General features: G+C 39.4%; 8 protein-coding genes across 8 annotated transcripts; 7 read left to right on the forward strand and 1 right to left on the reverse strand. All coding sequences in view use genetic code 12, as the record gives it.

Moving 5' to 3' along the window:
• Positions 1–907: 907 nt before the first annotated feature.
• On the forward strand, positions 908–2,527 carry CPAR2_402940 (uncharacterized protein; the record flags this gene model as incomplete). Its single annotated transcript, XM_036811192.1, has 1 exon — positions 908–2,527. The coding sequence occupies one exon, from the start codon at positions 908–910 to the stop codon at positions 2,525–2,527; it is 1,620 nt and encodes a 539-aa protein (XP_036667654.1).
• A 598-nt stretch (positions 2,528–3,125) lies between these two features.
• Positions 3,126–4,292, forward strand: PDB1 (pyruvate dehydrogenase (acetyl-transferring) subunit E1 beta; the record flags this gene model as incomplete). Its single annotated transcript, XM_036811193.1, has 1 exon — positions 3,126–4,292. The coding sequence occupies one exon, from the start codon at positions 3,126–3,128 to the stop codon at positions 4,290–4,292; it is 1,167 nt and encodes a 388-aa protein (XP_036667655.1).
• A 302-nt stretch (positions 4,293–4,594) lies between these two features.
• Positions 4,595–6,247, forward strand: CPAR2_402960 (uncharacterized protein; the record flags this gene model as incomplete). Its single annotated transcript, XM_036811194.1, has 1 exon — positions 4,595–6,247. The coding sequence occupies one exon, from the start codon at positions 4,595–4,597 to the stop codon at positions 6,245–6,247; it is 1,653 nt and encodes a 550-aa protein (XP_036667656.1).
• A 159-nt stretch (positions 6,248–6,406) lies between these two features.
• Positions 6,407–7,594, forward strand: CPAR2_402970 (uncharacterized protein; the record flags this gene model as incomplete). The annotated part of the gene is made up of 1 exon (XM_036811195.1): positions 6,407–7,594. The coding sequence occupies one exon, from the start codon at positions 6,407–6,409 to the stop codon at positions 7,592–7,594; it is 1,188 nt and encodes a 395-aa protein (XP_036667657.1).
• A 93-nt stretch (positions 7,595–7,687) lies between these two features.
• CPAR2_402980 (uncharacterized protein) lies at positions 7,688–9,229 on the forward strand (the record flags this gene model as incomplete). The annotated part of the gene is made up of 1 exon (XM_036811196.1): positions 7,688–9,229. One exon carries the CDS (start codon positions 7,688–7,690, stop codon positions 9,227–9,229), a length of 1,542 nt encoding a protein of 513 aa, XP_036667658.1.
• A 297-nt stretch (positions 9,230–9,526) lies between these two features.
• Positions 9,527–13,393, forward strand: MYO5 (myosin 5; the record flags this gene model as incomplete). The annotated part of the gene is made up of 1 exon (XM_036811197.1): positions 9,527–13,393. One exon carries the CDS (start codon positions 9,527–9,529, stop codon positions 13,391–13,393), a length of 3,867 nt encoding a protein of 1,288 aa, XP_036667659.1.
• Positions 13,394–13,554: 161 nt separating this feature from the next.
• Positions 13,555–15,027, reverse strand: CPAR2_403000 (uncharacterized protein; the record flags this gene model as incomplete). The annotated part of the gene is made up of 1 exon (XM_036811198.1): positions 13,555–15,027. One exon carries the CDS (start codon positions 15,025–15,027, stop codon positions 13,555–13,557), a length of 1,473 nt encoding a protein of 490 aa, XP_036667660.1.
• Positions 15,028–16,130: 1,103 nt separating this feature from the next.
• On the forward strand, positions 16,131–20,993 carry SRB8 (Srb8p; the record flags this gene model as incomplete). Its single annotated transcript, XM_036811199.1, has 1 exon — positions 16,131–20,993. The coding sequence occupies one exon, from the start codon at positions 16,131–16,133 to the stop codon at positions 20,991–20,993; it is 4,863 nt and encodes a 1,620-aa protein (XP_036667661.1).
• Positions 20,994–20,998: the final 5 nt, after the last annotated feature.

Below are 20,998 nucleotides of genomic sequence, written 5' to 3' on the forward strand. Positions count from 1 at the left end.
TGATACCGCGTTAGGTTGGTTCTTTGATTGATTTTGTTTTTGGTGGGAGCGTTAAGTTTTTGATTGATTTTTCCTATGGAGTTTTTAGTTTGAATTTGTTTGTTTTTTGTTGTTGCTGTAATATTACTATACCCAATATGCATTCCTATGTTTTTTTCAGTTCAAATTTGATAGTATGTAAATTAGTCCTTTTTATTAAAGTGTCCTTGTTAATACGATAATCTTATATGAAAAGCAAATAACAAACACGTCGCTACTCTGTAGTTGCGAAATCGAAGAAAGAGGGGGCCAGTATTGGTGCTTGAAGATGAGGCTGTGTTTCTTGTTAAAATATGTTGAAGTTTTTCCTTTTCTCTTTTTTACAACCAAATGCTAAATCCTTCTCTTTTTGTTGGGTAAAGATAAGCGAGGAAGACTGGTGGAAGAGGGGGAGGAAACGTTCAACAATACCGGAAGACCTCCATGCGAGTTTGTATCTTGAGACTGTCTTGATTTAAGCAAGTTATTTGGACGCGTATCCCCCGGGGTCTCGACTACAACGGTCAACAGTTTTGGACAAGATGAGCGTAAGTTTGTTGGATGTTGCATTCATTTTTTTTTTTTGTTGGTTGATATAGTATTTCACAGTAGAACCTTCTACCCCTCCTTTTTTTCTCGGGGTTCGAAGTAAGTGAAAAAGCGTGTTTCCTGACACATCCGGGTCAGCTCGTAAAACAAAAATATAGAATTGTAAACCGTTTGTTCGATTTTGAGCCAATTTACACTACCCTTCGGCTACAACGCATAAGAGAATATCATCAAACATCCGGCAGACTGTAGCAGATTACAATATAAATCCCAGCCTACATCCTACTGCAGGAATATACTTTTCTTTTTTTTCATCACACCACAACATAGCCATTGAATCATGATCAGATCTGTACGCATCCCTCAACATTTTATCAAACACGCACCAACTGTGTCATCCCTCTCAGTTCCAACTCATCATCTACATTTTAGATACAACTCACAAGCAACTACTGTTCCTGGCAGTAGTAAGGCCAATGATGCGAAATTTCACAAACCCAAGCAAGCAAGTGATGCTGAAGCTGGATCACAAGAACCTTCTGAGGCTGCTGACGCTGCTGCTACGATCTTGGCTGAATTGAGAGATAAGCAAATTAACCCCAAAAAGGCTACTTGGCTTGAAGCATTGAGGGAGAAGGAGAAATTACAAGCAGAAGGTAAACGTATTGACTCATTTGTCTATAATAACCCCGTGACTGCAAAAGTCGGTGAAAAGACTAGAGCTGATTCCTTTTCGTACTTGCTTTTACCATTCAAAGATGATCAATGGTTATGTGATGCCTACATTAATGCATTTGGTAGGTTGCGTGCTGGTCAATTGTTTCAAGATTTAGATGCATTGGCTGGAAGAATTGCTTATAGGCATTGTTCCCCTGCTGAACCAGTGAATGTCACCGCTAGTGTTGATCGTATTTATATGGTTAAAAAAGTTGATGAAATTAGCAAGTTCAATTTTGTATTGGCTGGGTCCGTTACTTGGACAGGGAGATCAAGTATGGAAATCACAGTCAAGGGTTATGCATTTGAAACTGATATTAAGGAGGAAGATATCAAGATTGATACCTTGCCTGATTCCAATGTGTTTTTAACCGCCAATTTCACATTTGTTGCGCGTAATCCAATCACGCATAAATCATTCCCCATTAATCGATTGTTACCCATAACTGAACAAGATTGGGTTGATTATAGACGAGCAGAAAGTCACAATGCCAAAAAGAAGTTGGAAGCTAAAAAAATGCACATTATTGAACCAACTGCCGAAGAATCAAAAGTCATTTATAACATGTGGAGAGCTACACAATCGAGTGAAAATGTCGATAAAGTCAATTCTGCCAATGCATTATCATTCATGAAGGATACAAGACAAACATCAACTTTATTTATGCAACCACAATACCGTAATCGCCATTCATACATGATTTTTGGCGGTTACTTGTTGCGTCAGTCATTTGAATTGGCTTATTGTACAGCAGCTAGTTTTTCATTAGCAGGCCCCAGATTTGTCAGTTTGGATTCGACAAATTTCAAGAGTCCCGTGCCAGTGGGGTCAGTTTTGACAATGTACTCATCAGTGTCATATACTGAACATTTACACGATTCAAATGAAACTAAAGAGATTGCGCAAGAAAATGCACCATTTACGTTCCAATTACCACCAATGAATAAAATTAGTTCTAATCCTGATGCATTCTTATCGGAACCAGGAACAATTGTCCAAGTTCAAGTTGATACATTTATTCAACATTTGAATTCGAATAAAAAGAAGGAAGCAGGAACGTTTATTTACTCATTTTTCGTTCCAAGAGAAAGTCAAAAGATTGGTGGTGAGTTGGAATCTGATGGTGGGTTCTGCTCAGTTGTACCACAGACTTACTCGGAAATGATGACCTATATTGCTGGTAGAAGGAGAGCTTATGATACTGCTCAGTATGTAGAGACCTTGCCAAAGCACGAAACCTAAGCTATAGAGTAGAGGGAATTTTTTAATAGTACATGCGAATCAATATACATAATCGATTATTTATATCTCATAACAGAGCAAGAGCTCTGCTGAGCAGAGGCTTCTTGGTAACAGGTCATTAGCGTAGTGGGTGGTGGGCAGTTTAGATTTGAATTCAGATCTCGGACTTTAATCTCCATTTTTCTCTCATCGGGTACAAAATAGTTCGGGACTGTATATAAAAACACTCCGGACAAATGACGCCCATAGTTATTGCTTTTCGTTTTACACTCTTGTTGTTAGTTTTGAAAACGATGGGACATAAACATGGTGAATAGCTTGTACCAGTGTTGATGTAGGAAGGTTAGCGTCCCTTTTCGAAAGTGAAGATAGCTCAATCGAAGTTGCAGAAGATGAGATCAATTGGCCAGTAAATATCTCTTGTTGCATTTTTCTTTTGTGTGTCTTTGCTTATTAGACAGACACAACAACCAGAATTTTTTCTCCGAAATCTTCTCTTCAAATAAAAACGAAAACCAATATTGAATAAGTTTTACTTGATATCTCTCCAATCTTTGAACCCAATTACCTATTCCAAATAAAACCCTTCACTAAAGAGATGGCTCCAATAACATCATCAGTCGCAAAGACTGCTCAATTAGCAGCACAAGCTGTCAAATACAACAAAACACCAATTCACAAATTGGGTCAAGCGCAAGCAATGAGAATGCAATTCAACAACACTTCAAACATACTCACTTCAGCTCGTTGCAACAACTCCAAATCTGGCCAGCAAGAAATGACAGTGAGGGACGCCTTAAACTCTGGTTTAGCAGAAGAATTGGACCGTGATGATGATGTGTTCTTAATGGGAGAAGAGGTTGGTCAATATAACGGTGCTTACAAAGTGAGTAAAGGTTTGTTAGATAGATTCGGTGAAAGAAGAGTCATTGATACTCCAATCACTGAAATGGGATTCACCGGGTTGGCGGTTGGTGCCGCATTCCATGGATTAAAGCCAGTTTTGGAATTTATGACCTTCAATTTCGCCATGCAAGCCATTGATCAAATTATCAACTCTGCCGCCAAGACCTATTACATGAGTGGTGGTATTCAACCTTGTAACATTACATTTAGAGGTCCAAATGGTGCTGCTGCCGGTGTTGCTGCTCAACATTCACAAGATTACGCTGCTTGGTATGGTTCCATTCCAGGTTTGAAAGTCTTGTCACCATATTCTGCTGAAGATTACAAAGGTTTGATCAAGGCTTCAATTAGAGATCCAAACCCAGTTGTGTTTTTGGAAAATGAAATTGCATATGGTGAATCATTCCCAGTCAGTGAAGAAGTACTCTCTTCAGACTTTGTATTGCCAATTGGTAAAGCCAAGGTTGAAAAAGAAGGTACCGACATCACCATTGTTGGTCATTCGAGAGCAGTTAAGTTTGCTTTGGAAGCTGCCGAAAAGTTAAAAGAGGATTATGATATCAATGCCGAAGTCATTAACTTGAGATCAATCAAACCATTGGATGTTCCAACTATTATCGAATCATTGAAAAAGACTAACCATTTGGTCACTGTTGAAAATGGGTTCCCTGCTTTTGGTGTTGGATCAGAAATTTGTGCTCAAATCATGGAAAGTGAAGGTTTTGATTACTTGGATGCTCCAGTTGAAAGAGTCACTGGTTGTGAAGTTCCAACTCCATATGCCAAGGAATTGGAAGATTTTGCATTCCCAGATACAGAAACTATCTTGAGAGCTTCAAGAAAAGTCTTGGGCTTGTAAAGGCAAAAGAAAAGAAAATAGTACATATTACACGGTAACAATCTAAAATGTGTATAATTTAGGGGTCAAGACTGTAATGGTGAACGTTGACGTGGCAAGATTGTATTGTAGAGTATTTGAAACTAAGAGGTGGGTGGGGGGACTTTGTGTGGCATTCAATGTGGCTGGATTCGCTCCTTTGAAAATTTCAGGCACTATCTTGAACCATTTTTCTCTTTTTTTCTCCATGACAAAACGTCCAACGTAACGTTTCATTTGAATCCATTCCGCCAGTTAATCATTTATGATATCACTGCTTTAACATGTCTACAAAACTGAGCTATCCCTTGGAAATTGATGGCTCCCTAGATAATACCCTCAACTACCGCCATGCTGCATTTGACGAAGAGAATGATGGATTATTACCAGTAACCAACCAAGATCTCAAATTGAAACCACTAGCGACATCAAAGAAAGCTCCACAACAATCACAATCATTGGCTCCTCGTGATAGGAAAGCTTTTGCGATACTCGTCTTGTTATACTTGCTACAAGGTGTTCCAGTTGGACTAGCTTTTGGATCAATACCGTTTATTTTGAAGAGTAAATTGACTTATTCCGAAGTGGGGATTTTTTCATTAGCAGCGTATCCATACTCTTTGAAATTGTTATGGTCACCTTTTGTTGATTCAATGTATTCGAGGAAATTTGGTAGAAGAAAATCGTGGATTGTACCGATTCAAACGATTTCAGCATTCATTTTAATGTACTTGGGACATATTATTGATTCATTAGTTGATTCACCAAAACAACATTTAAACACAATAACTTTTTATTTCTTTATCTTGGTGTTATGCTGTGCTACTCAAGATATTGCTGTTGATGGATGGGCGCTAACTTGTTTATCGCCAGAGAGTTTATCATATGCGTCAACAGCACAGACAATTGGGATAAATTGTGGATATTTTTCAAGTTTCACCATCTTTTTAGCATTGAGCTCACCCGACTTTGCCAATAGGTATTTACGGAAAATACCGCAAAGTCAAGGATTGTTTACATTAGGTCAGTATTTGACTTTTTGGGGATGGATGTATTTGATCATCACCGGGCTCATATTGCTAGTTCCTGAAGATCCACCGCATTTGGTGGATATAAATAAAGATCGAATGGCGAGGGAAAAGGGGGTTCACAATACAAATAAATGGCATCAATTACGTCAAGTGTTTGAGTCAATGTACGAGGTGCTTAAACTACCCAATGTGCAAACATTTGTTGTCATATTGTTGTTGGCAAAACTAGGTTTTCAAGCAAATGAAGCAGGAACAAATTTGAAGTTGCTAGAAAAGGGTCTTTCAAAGGAGGATTTATCAATTACTGTGCTTATTGATTTCCCATTTGAAATGATTTTTGGGTATTATGCAGGAAGGTGGTCAACTGGTAAGGCACCTTTAAGACCATGGCTATGGGGGTTTATTGGGAGGTTAGTTGCTGCATCATTAGCACAATTGATTGTGTACTTTTTCCCCCTGAATGGTCAGGTGTCAATGACGTATTTTTTGATGATTATATTACAACATCTACTTGGATCATTTATGTCAACGATTCAATTTGTTTCCCTTTGTGCTTTCCATACCAAGATTGCCGATCCTGCCATTGGTGGTACTTATATGACAACGCTAAATACACTATCCAATTATGGTGGCACCTGGCCACGAATTTTCATTTATTTCATGATTGACAAGATCACCTTGGCCAAATGTAATTTAGGGCCAGGTCGACATATCATGATTAAGTCAGAAGAAGAGAGGGAGCAATGCAAACATGCCAAAGGTGAATTGGTTATGATTCGGGATGGATATCTTTATACAAACGCATTGTGTATCACATTGGGTATTGTTATTTTACTCTGGGTCAAAAAGAAGGCAACTTATTTACAAAGCTTGCCCAATAGTGCATGGAGGGTGAAGAAGGAGTAATAATGAACTGTGTATATGCCTATATAGTACAGACTATAGCATTTTAGAACAGTATGTTGCCTTTGGTGTAGATCTCTTGTGTTTTCTTTTTTGCAGCACTATGAAAACGCGTCAGTCAACAAAGAAACAAGATCCCACTTCTTCATTTTGACAGAAGATATGGAACGACTGCAAACACCACAAGACGTGCTTACAACTTCGATTCCAACGTTGGATGACATTCAGCTCAACTCATTAGTTGTAAGAGGTCGGGTTTTTGACTTACAGTCGTCGCCCAGCTGCCATGGCATGTACATTGTGATCACCTCCTTGATCATATCAAATTTAGCCCACGGCAAGCAAGTTGTTTTAATTGATACACTCAACAAGTTCCCATTCCATCTACTCAAAAGCCACCCACATTTCAAACTCGAGTTCAAGTCCAATATCAGGCATTATACTTGTGATACTTTTGCCAAATTGTACTCAGTGATATCAAAAGCAAACTTTGATAGAAACTCATTAATTGTTATAAATGAGTTTCACAGTCTACTAGAGCTATACAAGCTTGAGTTATCCATGTCTTACGAAGAAACCATCCTCAAAAATCATGTCGAGAACAATGCCACTTTGATCAATAACAAGCTCAAAGGTGTTAAGGATTCTATTTCCAAAATACCCACTTCGTCGGACCTCCTCAAGGTGAGTCCCGTGTCCAAATATGAAAGCCATGTCAATTTACTATTCCGAAATCTAAACAACATTTGCACTAGCTCAAATGCATCAGTGTATTTGCTAGGTTATCTCGAAACAAAGTATCGTCCATACAAAATACCGAACAATACTGATGCATCGCAATTATCCTATCGCGAAAAGGGAAGAGTCGTATTGTCACCAAGTGTAGCTCACAAATCATGTACCACAAAGTTTTTGTTCTATCTCGATTGGTATCATAAGACACCACATTTTTTCAGAAATTACCCTATTGATAATACACGTCAAATTACGATTAATCAAGCAATGCTTAAGTTGATCAACGTGGTGAAAGTAGAAGCAAAATCAGAAAGCTTTAGTCCTATTTATTTTGATATTGACGACGAATTTTACTATGATCAAGAAGATGAATTCACTGGCGAGTATAAAGTTCGAGACTTATCTGAAACCGTAATTGAAAGTTGTCCAGTTATCACATCGTCGCCGAACATCGATGCATCTGTAATTCACGTTACCAGTAATGACCTAGGGAATACTAGCAGCTCTAATGATACTGAAGCTATAGCCAGTGAGATAATTGAAGAGTCAGAGGAAGAGATTGCAATTTCATGCGCCAGCGCTACCAGCTCAAAGAATGATATTGCATCTGGTTGAAGAGCATCTCATCTTCCAAAAAAAAAAATGCACAAGAAAAGTATATCTACACCGATAGACTATACCATTTTGCATTATTAACATCAACTCAAAATGGCTACAGTTATACCGCCACCATCAAAAAAGCAGAAAAGAGAAGCTCAACAAATAAGAGAAGTAAATCTCGTACCTGACGATGTACCTAATGTGTTGATCAAATTTCAAGCATCCGATACTGGAGAATCAACTGGGGGATCAATACGAGTTCCTGGTGGCATTACAGAAAAGCAGTTGGAGGAGCTACTCAATAACTTAAGAGGTGAGAGTGATGATCCTGTGCCGTATACATTCTCGTTACTACATGAAGACGATGGAAACAAATTGATTGATATTAGAAACAACTTGTACGAATCAGTGTTGAAGCCTGGTATAAAAACAACTGAGGATTTTCTTACTTTGGTGTACACCCCAAGAGCCGTTTTTAAGGTCAAACCAGTGACGAGATCAAATGCTGCTATAGCAGGTCATGGATCAACTATTTTGTGCTGTACTTTTGCTCCAAATGATTCGGGACGCATGTGCACAGGTGCAGGAGATTCAACAGCACGGATATGGGATTGCAATACGTCAACTCCAATGCATACCCTTCTGGGACATTCTAATTGGGTGCTTTGTGTTGCATACTCGCCAGATGGTACCACGATTGCTACGGGATCGATGGATAACACAATAAGGCTATGGGAAGCAAGCACCGGTAAAGCCATTGGGAAACCATTGACTGGTCATTCCAAGTGGGTCAGCTCCTTGAGCTGGGAACCTTTACATCTTGTTGCTCCCGATGCACAACCTCGTTTGGCATCAAGTTCTAAAGATGGATCAGTTAAAATATGGAACACCACTTCACGAACTTGTGAACTTACAATGAGTGGACATACAAATTCAGTATCATGTGTCAAGTGGTCCGGGTCTAATATTGTGTATAGTGCTTCACATGATAAGACCATAAAAGCTTGGGATGTTGCCGCTGGTGGTAAATGCATTCAAACGTTAAAGAGTCATGCTCATTGGGTCAATCACCTATCATTATCGACAGATTATGTTTTGAGAAAAGGGGGATACGACCACTCAACAACCAAGTCTTCTAAATACTCACCCGAAGAATTAAGAAAAAGAGCTAAGGAACAATACGAGAAAGTTGCCAAATTGAATGGTGTAATAAGTGAGAGATTAGTCACTGCAAGTGATGATTTCACAATGTATTTTTGGGAACCACTTAAGTCATCGAAACCAATATGCAGAATGACGGGACATCAAAAACTAGTCAACCATGTCAGCTTCTCACCTGACGGAAGATATGTTGTTTCCAGCTCTTTTGACAATTCAATAAAATTATGGGATGGTATTAGAGGTACGTTTGTTACCACATTGCGCGGCCATGTTGCACCAGTGTATCAAACCGCATGGTCTGCGGATAATAGGTTATTGGTGAGCTGTTCCAAAGATACAACTCTAAAAGTTTGGGATATCAGGACCAAGAAATTGAGTGTTGATCTTCCTGGACATGCCGACGAAGTGTACGCTGTTGATTGGAGTTTGGATGGTAAACGAGTTGCATCGGGTGGAAAAGACAAAATGGTTAGATTGTGGTCACACTAAGGATGAAAGTGTATAGCTTTTTGCGTAAGCTTATATTTCAATAGAGAATCGTGTTTGCATTGTTTCTCATGGCCTGGTAATCGGTTTTAGTGAACAAAGAGAGGTCAGGTCATCACTGTTTTCTTTTATCTCGGCAGTAGCGCAGAGAATCAACGCAAAAAAAAGAGTTTTTGTGTTTGAGGAAAAGCCAAAAAATCAACAACTTCCGAACCTTTTCACTTGAGCGTTATTTTTTTGTCATTTTTTTTTTGTAGCAATCAATTACATCATAAAGTCCATACTACACAAGTTGCAATCATGGCGATCGTGAAAAGGGGTGGCCGTTCAAAGGCTAAACAACAGCAGGCACCAGCTAAATCAAATGGACTGAGTGGAGGAGGAATCAAGAAAGCAGAGTTCGACGTCACCAAAAAGAAAGAAGTAGGAGTGTCTGATTTGACACTTTTGTCAAAGATTACTGATGAAGCTATAAATGATAACTTACACAAGAGATTTATGAATGATACTATATACACTTATATTGGGCACGTGTTGATTTCCGTCAATCCATTCCGTGATCTTGGAATTTATACCCTGGAAACATTGAACAAGTACAAGGGGAGAAACAGATTGGAGGTTCCACCACATGTTTTTGCCATTGCTGAGTCTATGTATTACCATTTGAAATCGTATGGGGAAAATCAATGTGTCATTATTTCAGGAGAATCGGGAGCAGGTAAAACAGAAGCTGCGAAGCAGATCATGCAGTACATTGCCAATGTCTCTGTTGATACTGGAAATGCCGAGATTACCAAAATTAAGGATATGGTTTTGGCTACAAATCCACTTTTAGAATCGTTTGGATGTGCTAAAACTTTGAGAAATAACAACTCCAGTAGACACGGTAAGTACCTCGAGATCAAATTCAGCGAAGGAAGTTATCAACCAGTAGCAGCACATATTACAAACTATCTTTTGGAAAAGCAGAGAGTTGTATCTCAGATCTCTAATGAGAGGAATTTCCACATTTTCTATCAATTTACCAAACATTGTCCCCCACAGTACCAACAACAGTTTGGCATACAAGGACCGGAGACCTATGTCTACACTTCCGCTGCCAAATGTATTACCGTAGACGGTATTGATGATGGAAAGGACTTTAAAGATACGTTGAATGCGATGAATGTCATTGGTTTGAGTCAAGACGAGCAAGACAATATATTTAGAATGTTGGCCCTGATATTATGGATTGGTAACATTTCGTTCATAGAGGATGAAAGCGGCAATGCAGCAATACGTGACGACAGTGTAACCAATTTTGTTGCCTATCTTTTGGATGCCAATCCTGATATTTTAAAGAAAGCCATCATTGAGAGAACTATAGAGACATCACATGGTATGAAGAGAGGTTCAACTTATCACGTCCCATTAAACATTGTACAAGCAACTGCAGTACGTGACGCATTGGCGAAAGGTATTTACAACAACTTGTTTGATTGGATTGTCGAAAGAGTAAATTTATCGTTGGGTGGAAAACAAAATCAGTCAAACAAATCGATTGGTATTCTTGATATCTATGGGTTTGAGATTTTTGAGCATAATTCGTTTGAACAAGTTTGTATCAATTATGTGAATGAGAAATTGCAGCAAATTTTCATTCAGTTGACATTGAAAGCAGAGCAAGATGAGTATGTTCAAGAACAAATCAAGTGGACTCCTATTGACTATTTCAACAACAAGGTTGTTTGTGATTTGATTGAAGCAACAAGACCACAACCAGGGTTGTTTGCAGCTTTGAATGATTCAATTAAAACGGCACACGCAGATTCTGATGCAGCCGATCAGGTGTTTGCTCAAAGATTAAGTATGGTTGGCGCAAACAATCGCCATTTCGAGGACAGACGAGGCAAGTTTATCATCAAACATTATGCTGGTGATGTGACATACGATGTTGCGGGGATGACTGATAAAAATAAAGATGGAATATTGCGTGACCTTTTGGAGTTGTTGGGGACATCTTCCAATCCATTTGTTAATCAAACGTTGTTTCCACCAGAGTTACTAAATGCCTTAATTGATACAAAAAAGAGGCCACCAACTGCCTCTGACAAAATCAAAACTAGTGCAAATGCTTTGGTTGACACTTTGTCACAATGTACACCATCATACATTAGAACTATTAAACCGAACCAAACCAAAAAACCACGTGATTACGACAACCAACAAGTGTTGCATCAAATTAAATACTTGGGTCTCAAGGAGAATGTTCGTATCAGAAGAGCCGGATTTGCATATCGTTCCACTTTCCAAAGATTTGTGCAGAGGTTTTACTTGTTATCGCCCGCCACAGGCTACGCTGGAGATTATATCTGGCAAGGTGATGACCTTACGGCTGTCAAAGAGATTTTACGTGCATGCCATATTCCTCAAACGGAGTATCAGTTAGGTACAACCAAAGTATTCATCAAAACACCGGAGACGTTGTTTGCTTTGGAAGATATGAGGGACAAGTACTGGCATAATATGGCCGCCCGTATCCAAAGAGCTTGGAGAAGATACGTTAAGCGTAAAGAAGATGCAGCTAAGATTATTCAAAATGCTTGGCGAATGAAAACACATGGAAACCAATATGAGCAGTTACGAGACTATGGTAATAGTTTATTACAAGGAAGAAAAGAGAGAAGAAGATTATCAATGCTCGGATCACGTGCGTTTATGGGAGATTACTTGGGATGTAACGACAAAAGTGGATACGGAAGGTTTGTTGTTAATCAAGCAGGTATCAAGGATCATGTTGTATTTTCCGGCAAGGGTGAAATTTTGTTGTCAAAATTCGGAAGGTCTTCAAAGAGGTTACCTCGTATTTTCATATTGAGCAAGACAAGCTTATATGTTGTGGCGGAGGCATTGGTGGAGAAAAGGTTGCAATTGCAAAAGGAATTTGTCATTCCAATCAATTCCATCAAGAGTGTTGGGTTATCGACAAATCAAGATAATTGGGTTGCCGTGTGCTTGCACACACCTACAACCATGGTTCCCGATATCTTTATTAACTTGGATCTCAAAACAGAGTTTATTACCCACTTGAAAAAATTAAATCCCGGATTGTCAATTATAATTGGACCCACGATACAGTACCAAAAGAAACCAGGAAAGTACCATACAGTCAAGTCTGTAGTTGGTTCTGGACCTCAAATTTCTCCAAGAAGTGATGTTTATAAGTCTGGAACTATTACTGTCAATCAAGGTCTTCCAGCAAATAGCAAGAACCCAAAACGACCAAGAGGTACTTCCGGGAAGGTCGATTACAGTCAATACTATAACAGAGGCACCAGAAATGGCACTTCAAGTTATTCGTCCAGGCCAGCAGCAGCAACTACCAGACCAGCACAACCATCATATTCTCAACCAGAGCAAGCACAATCGCGCTATCAAGCTCCTACACCACATCAACCAGCATCTCGCCCTGTCCATTCAATACCTCCTGCTGCCCCAACTCATTCAAGGAACCAATCACACGACGGCCCTTCTTTACAGGTTGCAGCTGCGCAAGCTGCTTTAGGTCAGAAACAGCAAAATAACAGACCACAACCTGCTCAGCCCACGTCTCCAAGGAAAGCTCCTGCTCCAGCTAGACCTGCAAAAAAGGTTGCTCCTCCTCCACCAACAAAAAAGGCAACATCACCACCACCTAAAAAGACAGCTTCTCAATCGGTGCCACCACCGCCACCACCACCGGCTTTATCAAAACCAAAATTCCCTACTTACAAAGCCATGTTTGATTACGACGGTTCTGTGCCTGGTTCGGTCGCATTGACCAAGGACACTATCTACTACGTCACCCAGGTCAATGGAAAATGGGGCTTAGTCAAGACTATGGATGAATCACAGGAAGGATGGTCACCAATTGACTATTTACAAGAATGTTCTCCAAATGCAAACAACATTTACTCGAACTCGTCTGCTCCTTCGAATCCTGTGAGTACTGCCAGCTCCAATACAAACACCACCCAAGCTACAACTGCGCTGAGTGGAAGTTTGGGAAATGGATTAGCTGATGCTTTGAAGGCGAAAAAGACTGAAGAGACGAGTTTAGCGGGCTCTCTTGCTGATGCATTGAGGAAGAGACAAGGTGCAACAAGAGATGACAGTGATGTAGAAGAGGATGACGATGATGACTGGTGAGTCTATAGGGTATTTGTATATTTTGTGACATAATCAAATGATAGATTTGAATGTTTCGTAGTGTAGAGAGAGGACAAACTCTCCTCACCCGCGCCCCCCCCTCTTTCTATTTGTTTCGTATAGTGTTTTCTTTGGATTGGTATCGGCGAGTATCAATGTCTTTAAGCATTGTTGGCACAAGAAAATGCGCGATCAACGGTTCCATTCGCGTAAGCTTCGACTGTGGAGGATATGGCACCATAGAGACCACCAACGCAAATAAAGATCGCTACTGCGATGCAGAATATTGACAAGGTGGCAGTGAATTTGTGATTATGTAATTCACTCCATGAGTGTTTAATCCATGTGAGAGTCAGATCACGCTCGTGATGTTTGTGATGCCCTATTTCATACAATGTTAAACAAGCAGGGATGAAAAGCGTGAAAGACGTGCCGACTAGTGCACCAGTTAAAGCTACCAAATTGTTGAAAAATGGAATTGCCCCAGCGATTACAAACCCAACAGCGCTGACAATGGTAATCATCCCGAGCCAGGTAATCCAATGAATTTTGGTGTTGCTTTGTAAATGTTTGGTACCTCTCAAGATTCGGATGAGGGAGTATTTTGCTGCAAGGTGGGCAGTGAAGAATGAAGACCAGAACAAACCAGGGAGTGCTATACCATAAGCAATCTTTTTGAATAGGTCACCAGCAGAGCCTAGTGCAGGAGATGCTACGTATTGACCAACTTTGGCATAAATCATAATGGCAAGAACGATGTAATTGAACATCACCAATGCTTGTCCCATGAGAAGTGATTTACCATATTGCCTTGGATCCCTCATTTCTGCTTGTATTGAGAAGAAGGATGCTGTTCCACATAATGAAAAGAACTGAATTGCAATAGCAGATGCTATTGTACTAAAACGAACTCCCGTGGCTGCAACTCTTATTAATTTATTTGTTGGCTGTTCAAGAGGTGCTGCTGCAGGAACTTTTTGAGTAAGACATGCTATTGCTACGGTCCACACTGCGAGAAGAATACTTGACATGGCAAAGTATCCCATAAACGATAATACCCTCATTGTTCTGATTGAAGCACCAAGAATAAAGGATACTATTGCACCGATAACCACCCAAATAACAGTGCACATGGGATGCCCTGTTAATGAATTAAAAGCGATGGAGATCGTGAGCAATGCTGAACCATAGCAAAGCGTGTAAAAGAGCCAGAAACCCCAACCCATAATCTCACGTGCAATAGGACCAAATAACATGTAAGCAGCGTCATCAATGCAATAGATATGAGGATGCTTGTTTCGAAATTTCCCAATGACAAGGCCGGTGTATGTGCTCAACAAACATAAGCAAACTAGTGAAAGGGCACCTGGTAGGAAACCCAAGGAGTTGAAAGTACTGGGCAAACCAAGTACTCCTAATCCCAATTGCGATTTCGCAATTAAAATTGCTGCACCATACGTGCCAACTCCACGAAAGTTGGGGCCATCTTTTTTTATCTCAAAGACTTGATTTCGTTCTGTTTTGACTACAGACTCCGTGTCGAAATTGGATGATGCATCTTTTTCCTCTTCGTTATCTACACACTCACACTTGGATTTTGTGATTATCATATCAGTATTTTCATTCAACGACATTTTGCTGTTTTTCAGAAATGGTGGTAGAACTTCGATTGGGTCTAAGGAGATGAAAAGATATCAGAGTATTTAATTAAATACGGCAGAGGTTATTTTTAAAGAGATTTAAGTTCATATGGGAGAAGATTTATCTTGCATCGTCGTACATGAAGCAAATATTTTCATTGTCAAGAAAATAAAATCAACGAAAGGTTTTCACCGGATACTATGAAATACTTGAAGTCTACATTTTTGCCCGGGACATCGATTCAGTGTTTGAAGAGTTTATTTGGTTTAATTTGGATAGGGGAGGGGGGATTTATCATGCCTACGTGAATCTCTTCAGTTCAAGGAAAATTCAGAAAGTGAGAGAGGGAATAAAGATTTAAGAACTGCTTGAGATGTGGAAAGGATTTGTTTCCAACATTTGGCTTTGTAACTAGCAGAAATCTTACAAGAAATTTTGGCAATTGATAGCGTTTATAATCCCCTCAGGAGGATGTGCTATGTAGGAACGACCGTAGCATACAGAGTGATTTTGAAACGGGAGTGATTTGTAACCTCAAAAAGGAATATCCCCATGTAGGCGCAACTGCCACCTCAACTCATTGGAGCTCGTAAATTTCATAAGGTCAGCAGTGCTGCATCACGTTTAACTTGTTGACTAGTACCAGATGGCACTAACATTTACCGAAGAGTCTATTCAGGTCAAACTAAAGGCATGGATCACCCCATTTCTATTTCTAACGCCTGGTGGATGGCACACTTTGAGGTAGGGTAAAATGTTGCAGTTTTAAAGTTGATTCTGACATCAATTTTGTTATAATTAGTAAAAGTCCTTTAAATTTTGTAATCTCGACAGAGGTGGATGTACCGAGTAAACTGATTGATTGAAAGTAGGCAAATTCTTCAATAGTTCTCTCATTTAATACATTGGCTACGTTGTTGTACTTGGTGACTCTATTTTTATTTTGGTCACGGCACAATTGAGGTGTTAGAAAGAGCTTGATTTCAATCTATATGTTTTGACCGAAAGTTTTAACAGCAAACACTTGGCAGTAAAGGTCGCCGTCCTATTTATTGTCTCTAAGCTAACTAGGAAGGACTAGGAAGATTCCATAAGTATGTGTCTTCACTCCGTGGCGTGCGTGGTACAATATCAAACAAGTGGTGACAATTCCTGCACGCAATTTTTTGAATGGCTCGAAGTTGATCCAAGGACAGTTTCCACGAGATCACTTTCTCACCAAGGACTTCAAACAACAATGGCGAGTAAAATCAAAAGCAGGAATAAGCTACTATCGTCACATAAGAAGTCACTGCTCACAAAGTCATCAGTCAAGGATGAGTTGGTGGCTATGAAATATGTGATGGATCGGCCAGGCTTACCAGTATACGCTTTTGAAGATTTGTCAAAAGACGATATTCCACCCATGAAACAAACCGAGGAAGTAATGGCTGAAGCCAATGAACTTACATACCCTGACTTTATACCATGGAAGGACCATACTCAAGTTCGAAAAGAGGAGGTGAAGTCGAATGAGTCCGACGATCGTACGTATTTAAGTAAAGGATACTTTGAGGCTCCTCAAGTTGGCAACGAATACTATTCCGGCAGAAACTTAGTCCTGGCGACGTTATTTCAGTCAAATGAAAACTGTTTAAACGTCGTCAGTGAGTTGTCTCGATATCTCGCTAATGCCTATACATCCAGAAATGAGAATATAAACAAAATACGACACAATGCTGGCCATTTCAAGATACCTCAAAAGGTCACCCTCACTGCAACCAAACGAGAAAGTTGGCTCAATGATCTAAGCAACCCAAACATACCTTTAAAGAAAATTGGAGAAAAGATTCCACATGGTATTCGAAGCAAGCTTCTCATTGATGCATTATGCACTAGGGCTACTCCAATAAATAGAGCTTTGTGGTTTACAAAATGTGTTTTGTTCAGCGAGCTCTTGACATTAAGGCGAAAGCATCAATCTAAGATTTTGGATTCCAATCTGCCGGAGAAGTTTGAATTGCACTGGTTACAAGAATGGACTCAACAGATTGTTGGCTATATGGAGAAAATGTCACAGGATATAGGGCATATTGATGGTGCTGTAGCTAAAGAATACTACATTAAAAAATTGGGTTATCTTCGAGAATTTATTCTGTCCTTGTATGCCGAAACTTTATTGGACAAGCAATATTTTCTTTCGTTGATCTTAAAACCACTCGGAGATGGATTTCCCATTGACTCAGATACAGTTAGTCACTTGTTGAGTATTCGACAAATGGAAGACACGGAAGACTACGATGTTTCAATTCAGGAAGATTTAGGATTTACCATTGACTATGGGCAGCGTTTTGCTGCATTGGTGTGGGTAAAGACATTCTGGAATGACATCATTGGTTGTGACTATTTGGCAAAAGAGTTGAGCGAGCTGTTGTTGCTTAACTACTTTTATACGACCAAGCTTTCGCGATATCCGAAATGGTTTCTACCAGAGCATTTGCGAAACAATTTGACAAGGTCATTGCATGATTTGGTGATTTACCTTTTCAAACGCAACACAAACAATTTTGTTATACCCGGTAATTGGGTACTAACCGGTGATGCATTAGTATCTATAGTATCGCAGGAGATGGGAAATGTTCAACTGAACGAGCTGAAAAAATTGGCTGACCAACTCGAGTTAATCAATTACAGAAACGAGAGTTTGATAATCAACTCGAACCAAGTGGAGACTGATATGAACTTTTCAAGTGAATCACAAGTAGCTGGCAAATCCATTAACGGGGATGCTAAGAATTTCCGGGACGATAGAAAGTACTGTGGGCAACAATCGTCCAGCAAATCGCCCAATATCTTAGAGCAATTGGACCATCTCAGATTCAATGAAAAGCTTGCTCAAAAAATCCTACCCCAAATGGGTAATCAAAGTAATGACAAGTGGAAACAGAATTTACATACAATCTTCTTTTGGAGTGTGTCCCCTTGGCGGCATAGTGCTTTTCAAAATGAGAATTTATCAATTGTATGCAATTTTTTGAGAAAATCAGTGTTTTCTCAAGCTGAAAAATCAGTCAAGATGGAGTTCGAAAACGAGATTTTGGAATGCATATTTGCATCATTAGAATCCGACTCAGAATTGGTTGATAATCGCAAGCTCTATATAATGATTAATGAGCTCTACCAGTTAAAATTGATCACAATTGGCTCTTATTTGAGAAAATTAATTGCTTCTGGAGTTTTTTACACGACAACAGACGACAGCAAGTCTCAAAAGGGCCCCAATGAAAGCACCCAAAATCATCTTCAATGCTTGACGAACTTACCTGTATTGAACAACAAGCAATGTGATAGTATCTTGCGTAAATGGAATACCGAAGGTTTAGATTTCAAAGGCACTTTCGAAAAAATGAAAAAACAACTTCAATCAGAAATTTTGGAAACGTTGTTTACAAATAAAGGGATTATCCCGTCTGATCACTTTGAAAAACAATGGAGCTCTATTCAGATTGGATTGAAGTTCTTGCTTGTCAACTGGTTTACGGACGAGTTTAAAACAAGGCTTGTTAATTCACCAAAACTAGTTGTATTTACACAAGACATTTTAGCTGATTTATACAAATTTTATTCTATTTCCGACAATTTGCCGGTATTTTTCAAAATTATTGTTCCGACTATTCTCAGGAATGAAAGCCGAATGGCCATTTTATACCTAGATGGGCTTTATTTTATATCCAAGCTAATCATGAGGCATTTCAAACTTTTGAAGCAATTCGTTGATACATCGAATAAATCTACCATTGCAAACATATTTCGGTTAATCATGCAGAATTACAAAGATTTGAGTCAACGAGAATCTGTTGCTTACAATTTCCATCAAGTCTGGAGCTTTGTCGACTCAATTACTGAAAAAGACGGAACCTCTTCTAGGAAAAGAAAATGGGGAGATGCAGTTTCTGATCCAGAAAATTTTGGTATTCCAACTTATAGAAAAGATAACTTGGAAACACCAATGCAAATACAGTCTGTTGATTTGGCACTAGATCATACACCAAAACTTACAGACAATTATAGTTCTGATGATTTCAAAAACGATTTAGCGGCATTGAGGGTGCTGAATAGTGTACTTTTGAAAAGCGAGTCTGAAGTAAACGGGTTGAAAGCGATAGCAGGAAATACCAACATCGACAATCACTTGAGCTATTGGTATCTGAAAGTTGATTGCATTTCGGAGTCTGAAGAGACCGCAATTGTAAGACTTTGGAGACATTTTGCTGCTGGCATTGCTGTCGATGTAGTTGAGAAGACTATTAGCTCCGCTGTGAGTGATGTTTTACATTCAGCATGTCAAACAAATTTGAAAATTTTAATGATCAAGAAATTGGTTATATACGATATTATTTCACTCAAAGGAGTTGTATCATTGTTGACCAATAATGGCAAGGAGCAATTACAACTGCTACTATTGCAGATGTTGTTGGAGCCGGATTTTCCAAACAACATGGCTCTAAGTGCTGCTAAATATCAGCTTTATCGAATCAGCGTTTACTTTTTCAAAGAAAAGAACAAGAAACAGTACACTTGTTTAATTTTGCAGGGTTTAACTGCTAGAAACTTGCACAGCTGTCTTCTTGACAATAAAGAAGAAGTCAAGCACTTTTTGAGTCACAGTCTCGTTACCGAAGGGCGTCACATCTTGAGTGAACTCCTTGTGAACACGAGCCGAGATGATTGCTTCGACTTGTTGAACCTTTGTTTAAACAAATCGAAAGAGGACTACGTTGGAAGTCTTTCCAAGTTTGAGCAAAGCATCGATGAGATAAACGAATTCAATAAACCATTTTACCAAGCTTTATTATCAATTTTGTCCTTCTCCTTGAATGTCGAAGACAAATCATCCGCTACAGCAAGGTGGGAAGTTTTCATTGAAACTTATTTGAACCGGACGAGGTCAGAAGGCTCGTCTAAAAATTTGCTTTTCGGAAGTTTATTTTGTTGGGTTCCGTGGCAACACAAGTTGATTATCTTGGAAATTCTAGAAAACAAAGTATTCACTCAACCACTTGATGACACCACAACAGTCACTTTGACTATGAATGGCGCCGCTATAAACTCCATTGCCGTTGGGTTTCTCGATACCTTTTTGTCCAGCACAGTCAATGCTGTATCATCGCCAAACCCATTTATCACTAAATTTACAGAATTTCTCAGCAGGGTGAATACTACGATTAACAGAATTATTATCGAAGAGCGACACGACTCGTTAGACACTTTGTTGTCAATAATTTTAAAGCTTTTGATCATACACATGCTGACTCTATGTGCTTTCATTGCCAAGAATCTTGGCGATGAGCTTGCAGAAAATATGGTCAAACGGCTAATTCTGATTGTGGATTCAAAGTATTTAGAGCGTCAGAACCTGAAGTTGAGAGTACTCTTCCATGATCTTTTGTTGGTTATGAAAACTTCTGTGAACGATGAAATTACGACATTGGCTGGGGAGATGTTGCCGATTTCGAATGGCTTGCAGGAACAGCAGCCAAGCCCCGAGGAAGCAAGGCATAAGGAAGCAAATGTGATAGAGCTGATAGCCACTACCTCACAAGTGCAACACTTGTTCGCCATTCCTCAATTCGATGACGAGAACCCTTTCAAAAATACACTCGACGACAGTTTAGTCAAATGTGCAATAATGCTTAGTAGTGATGAATTGGCATTCGGTGGAGATGCAAACTATATTAATGGTAGCAACTTTAAGCTTGAAGTTCCCAAAACTGATTCTTTGAACATTCCTTCATTTATGGGAAACATATTGAGTAACGAAAAGAATAACAGACGAGAGGGCAGTCATTCCAGGACTTGTGTTCATCCTTTCAGAATCAGAACTTACGAATTGCTAGAGGATACTAGTCACTCTCTAAATGATGGGTGTGTCAATTTGCTGTTGTTTGATGGGTACGTTGCAAGGGAAAACCCACCATAGTAGAA

The sequence above is a fragment of the Candida parapsilosis genome, contig 006372 (genome assembly GCF_000182765.1).
Source record: "Candida parapsilosis strain CDC317 annotated contig 006372".
In the NCBI taxonomy this organism is placed as follows: domain Eukaryota; kingdom Fungi; phylum Ascomycota; class Pichiomycetes; order Serinales; family Debaryomycetaceae; genus Lodderomyces; species Lodderomyces parapsilosis.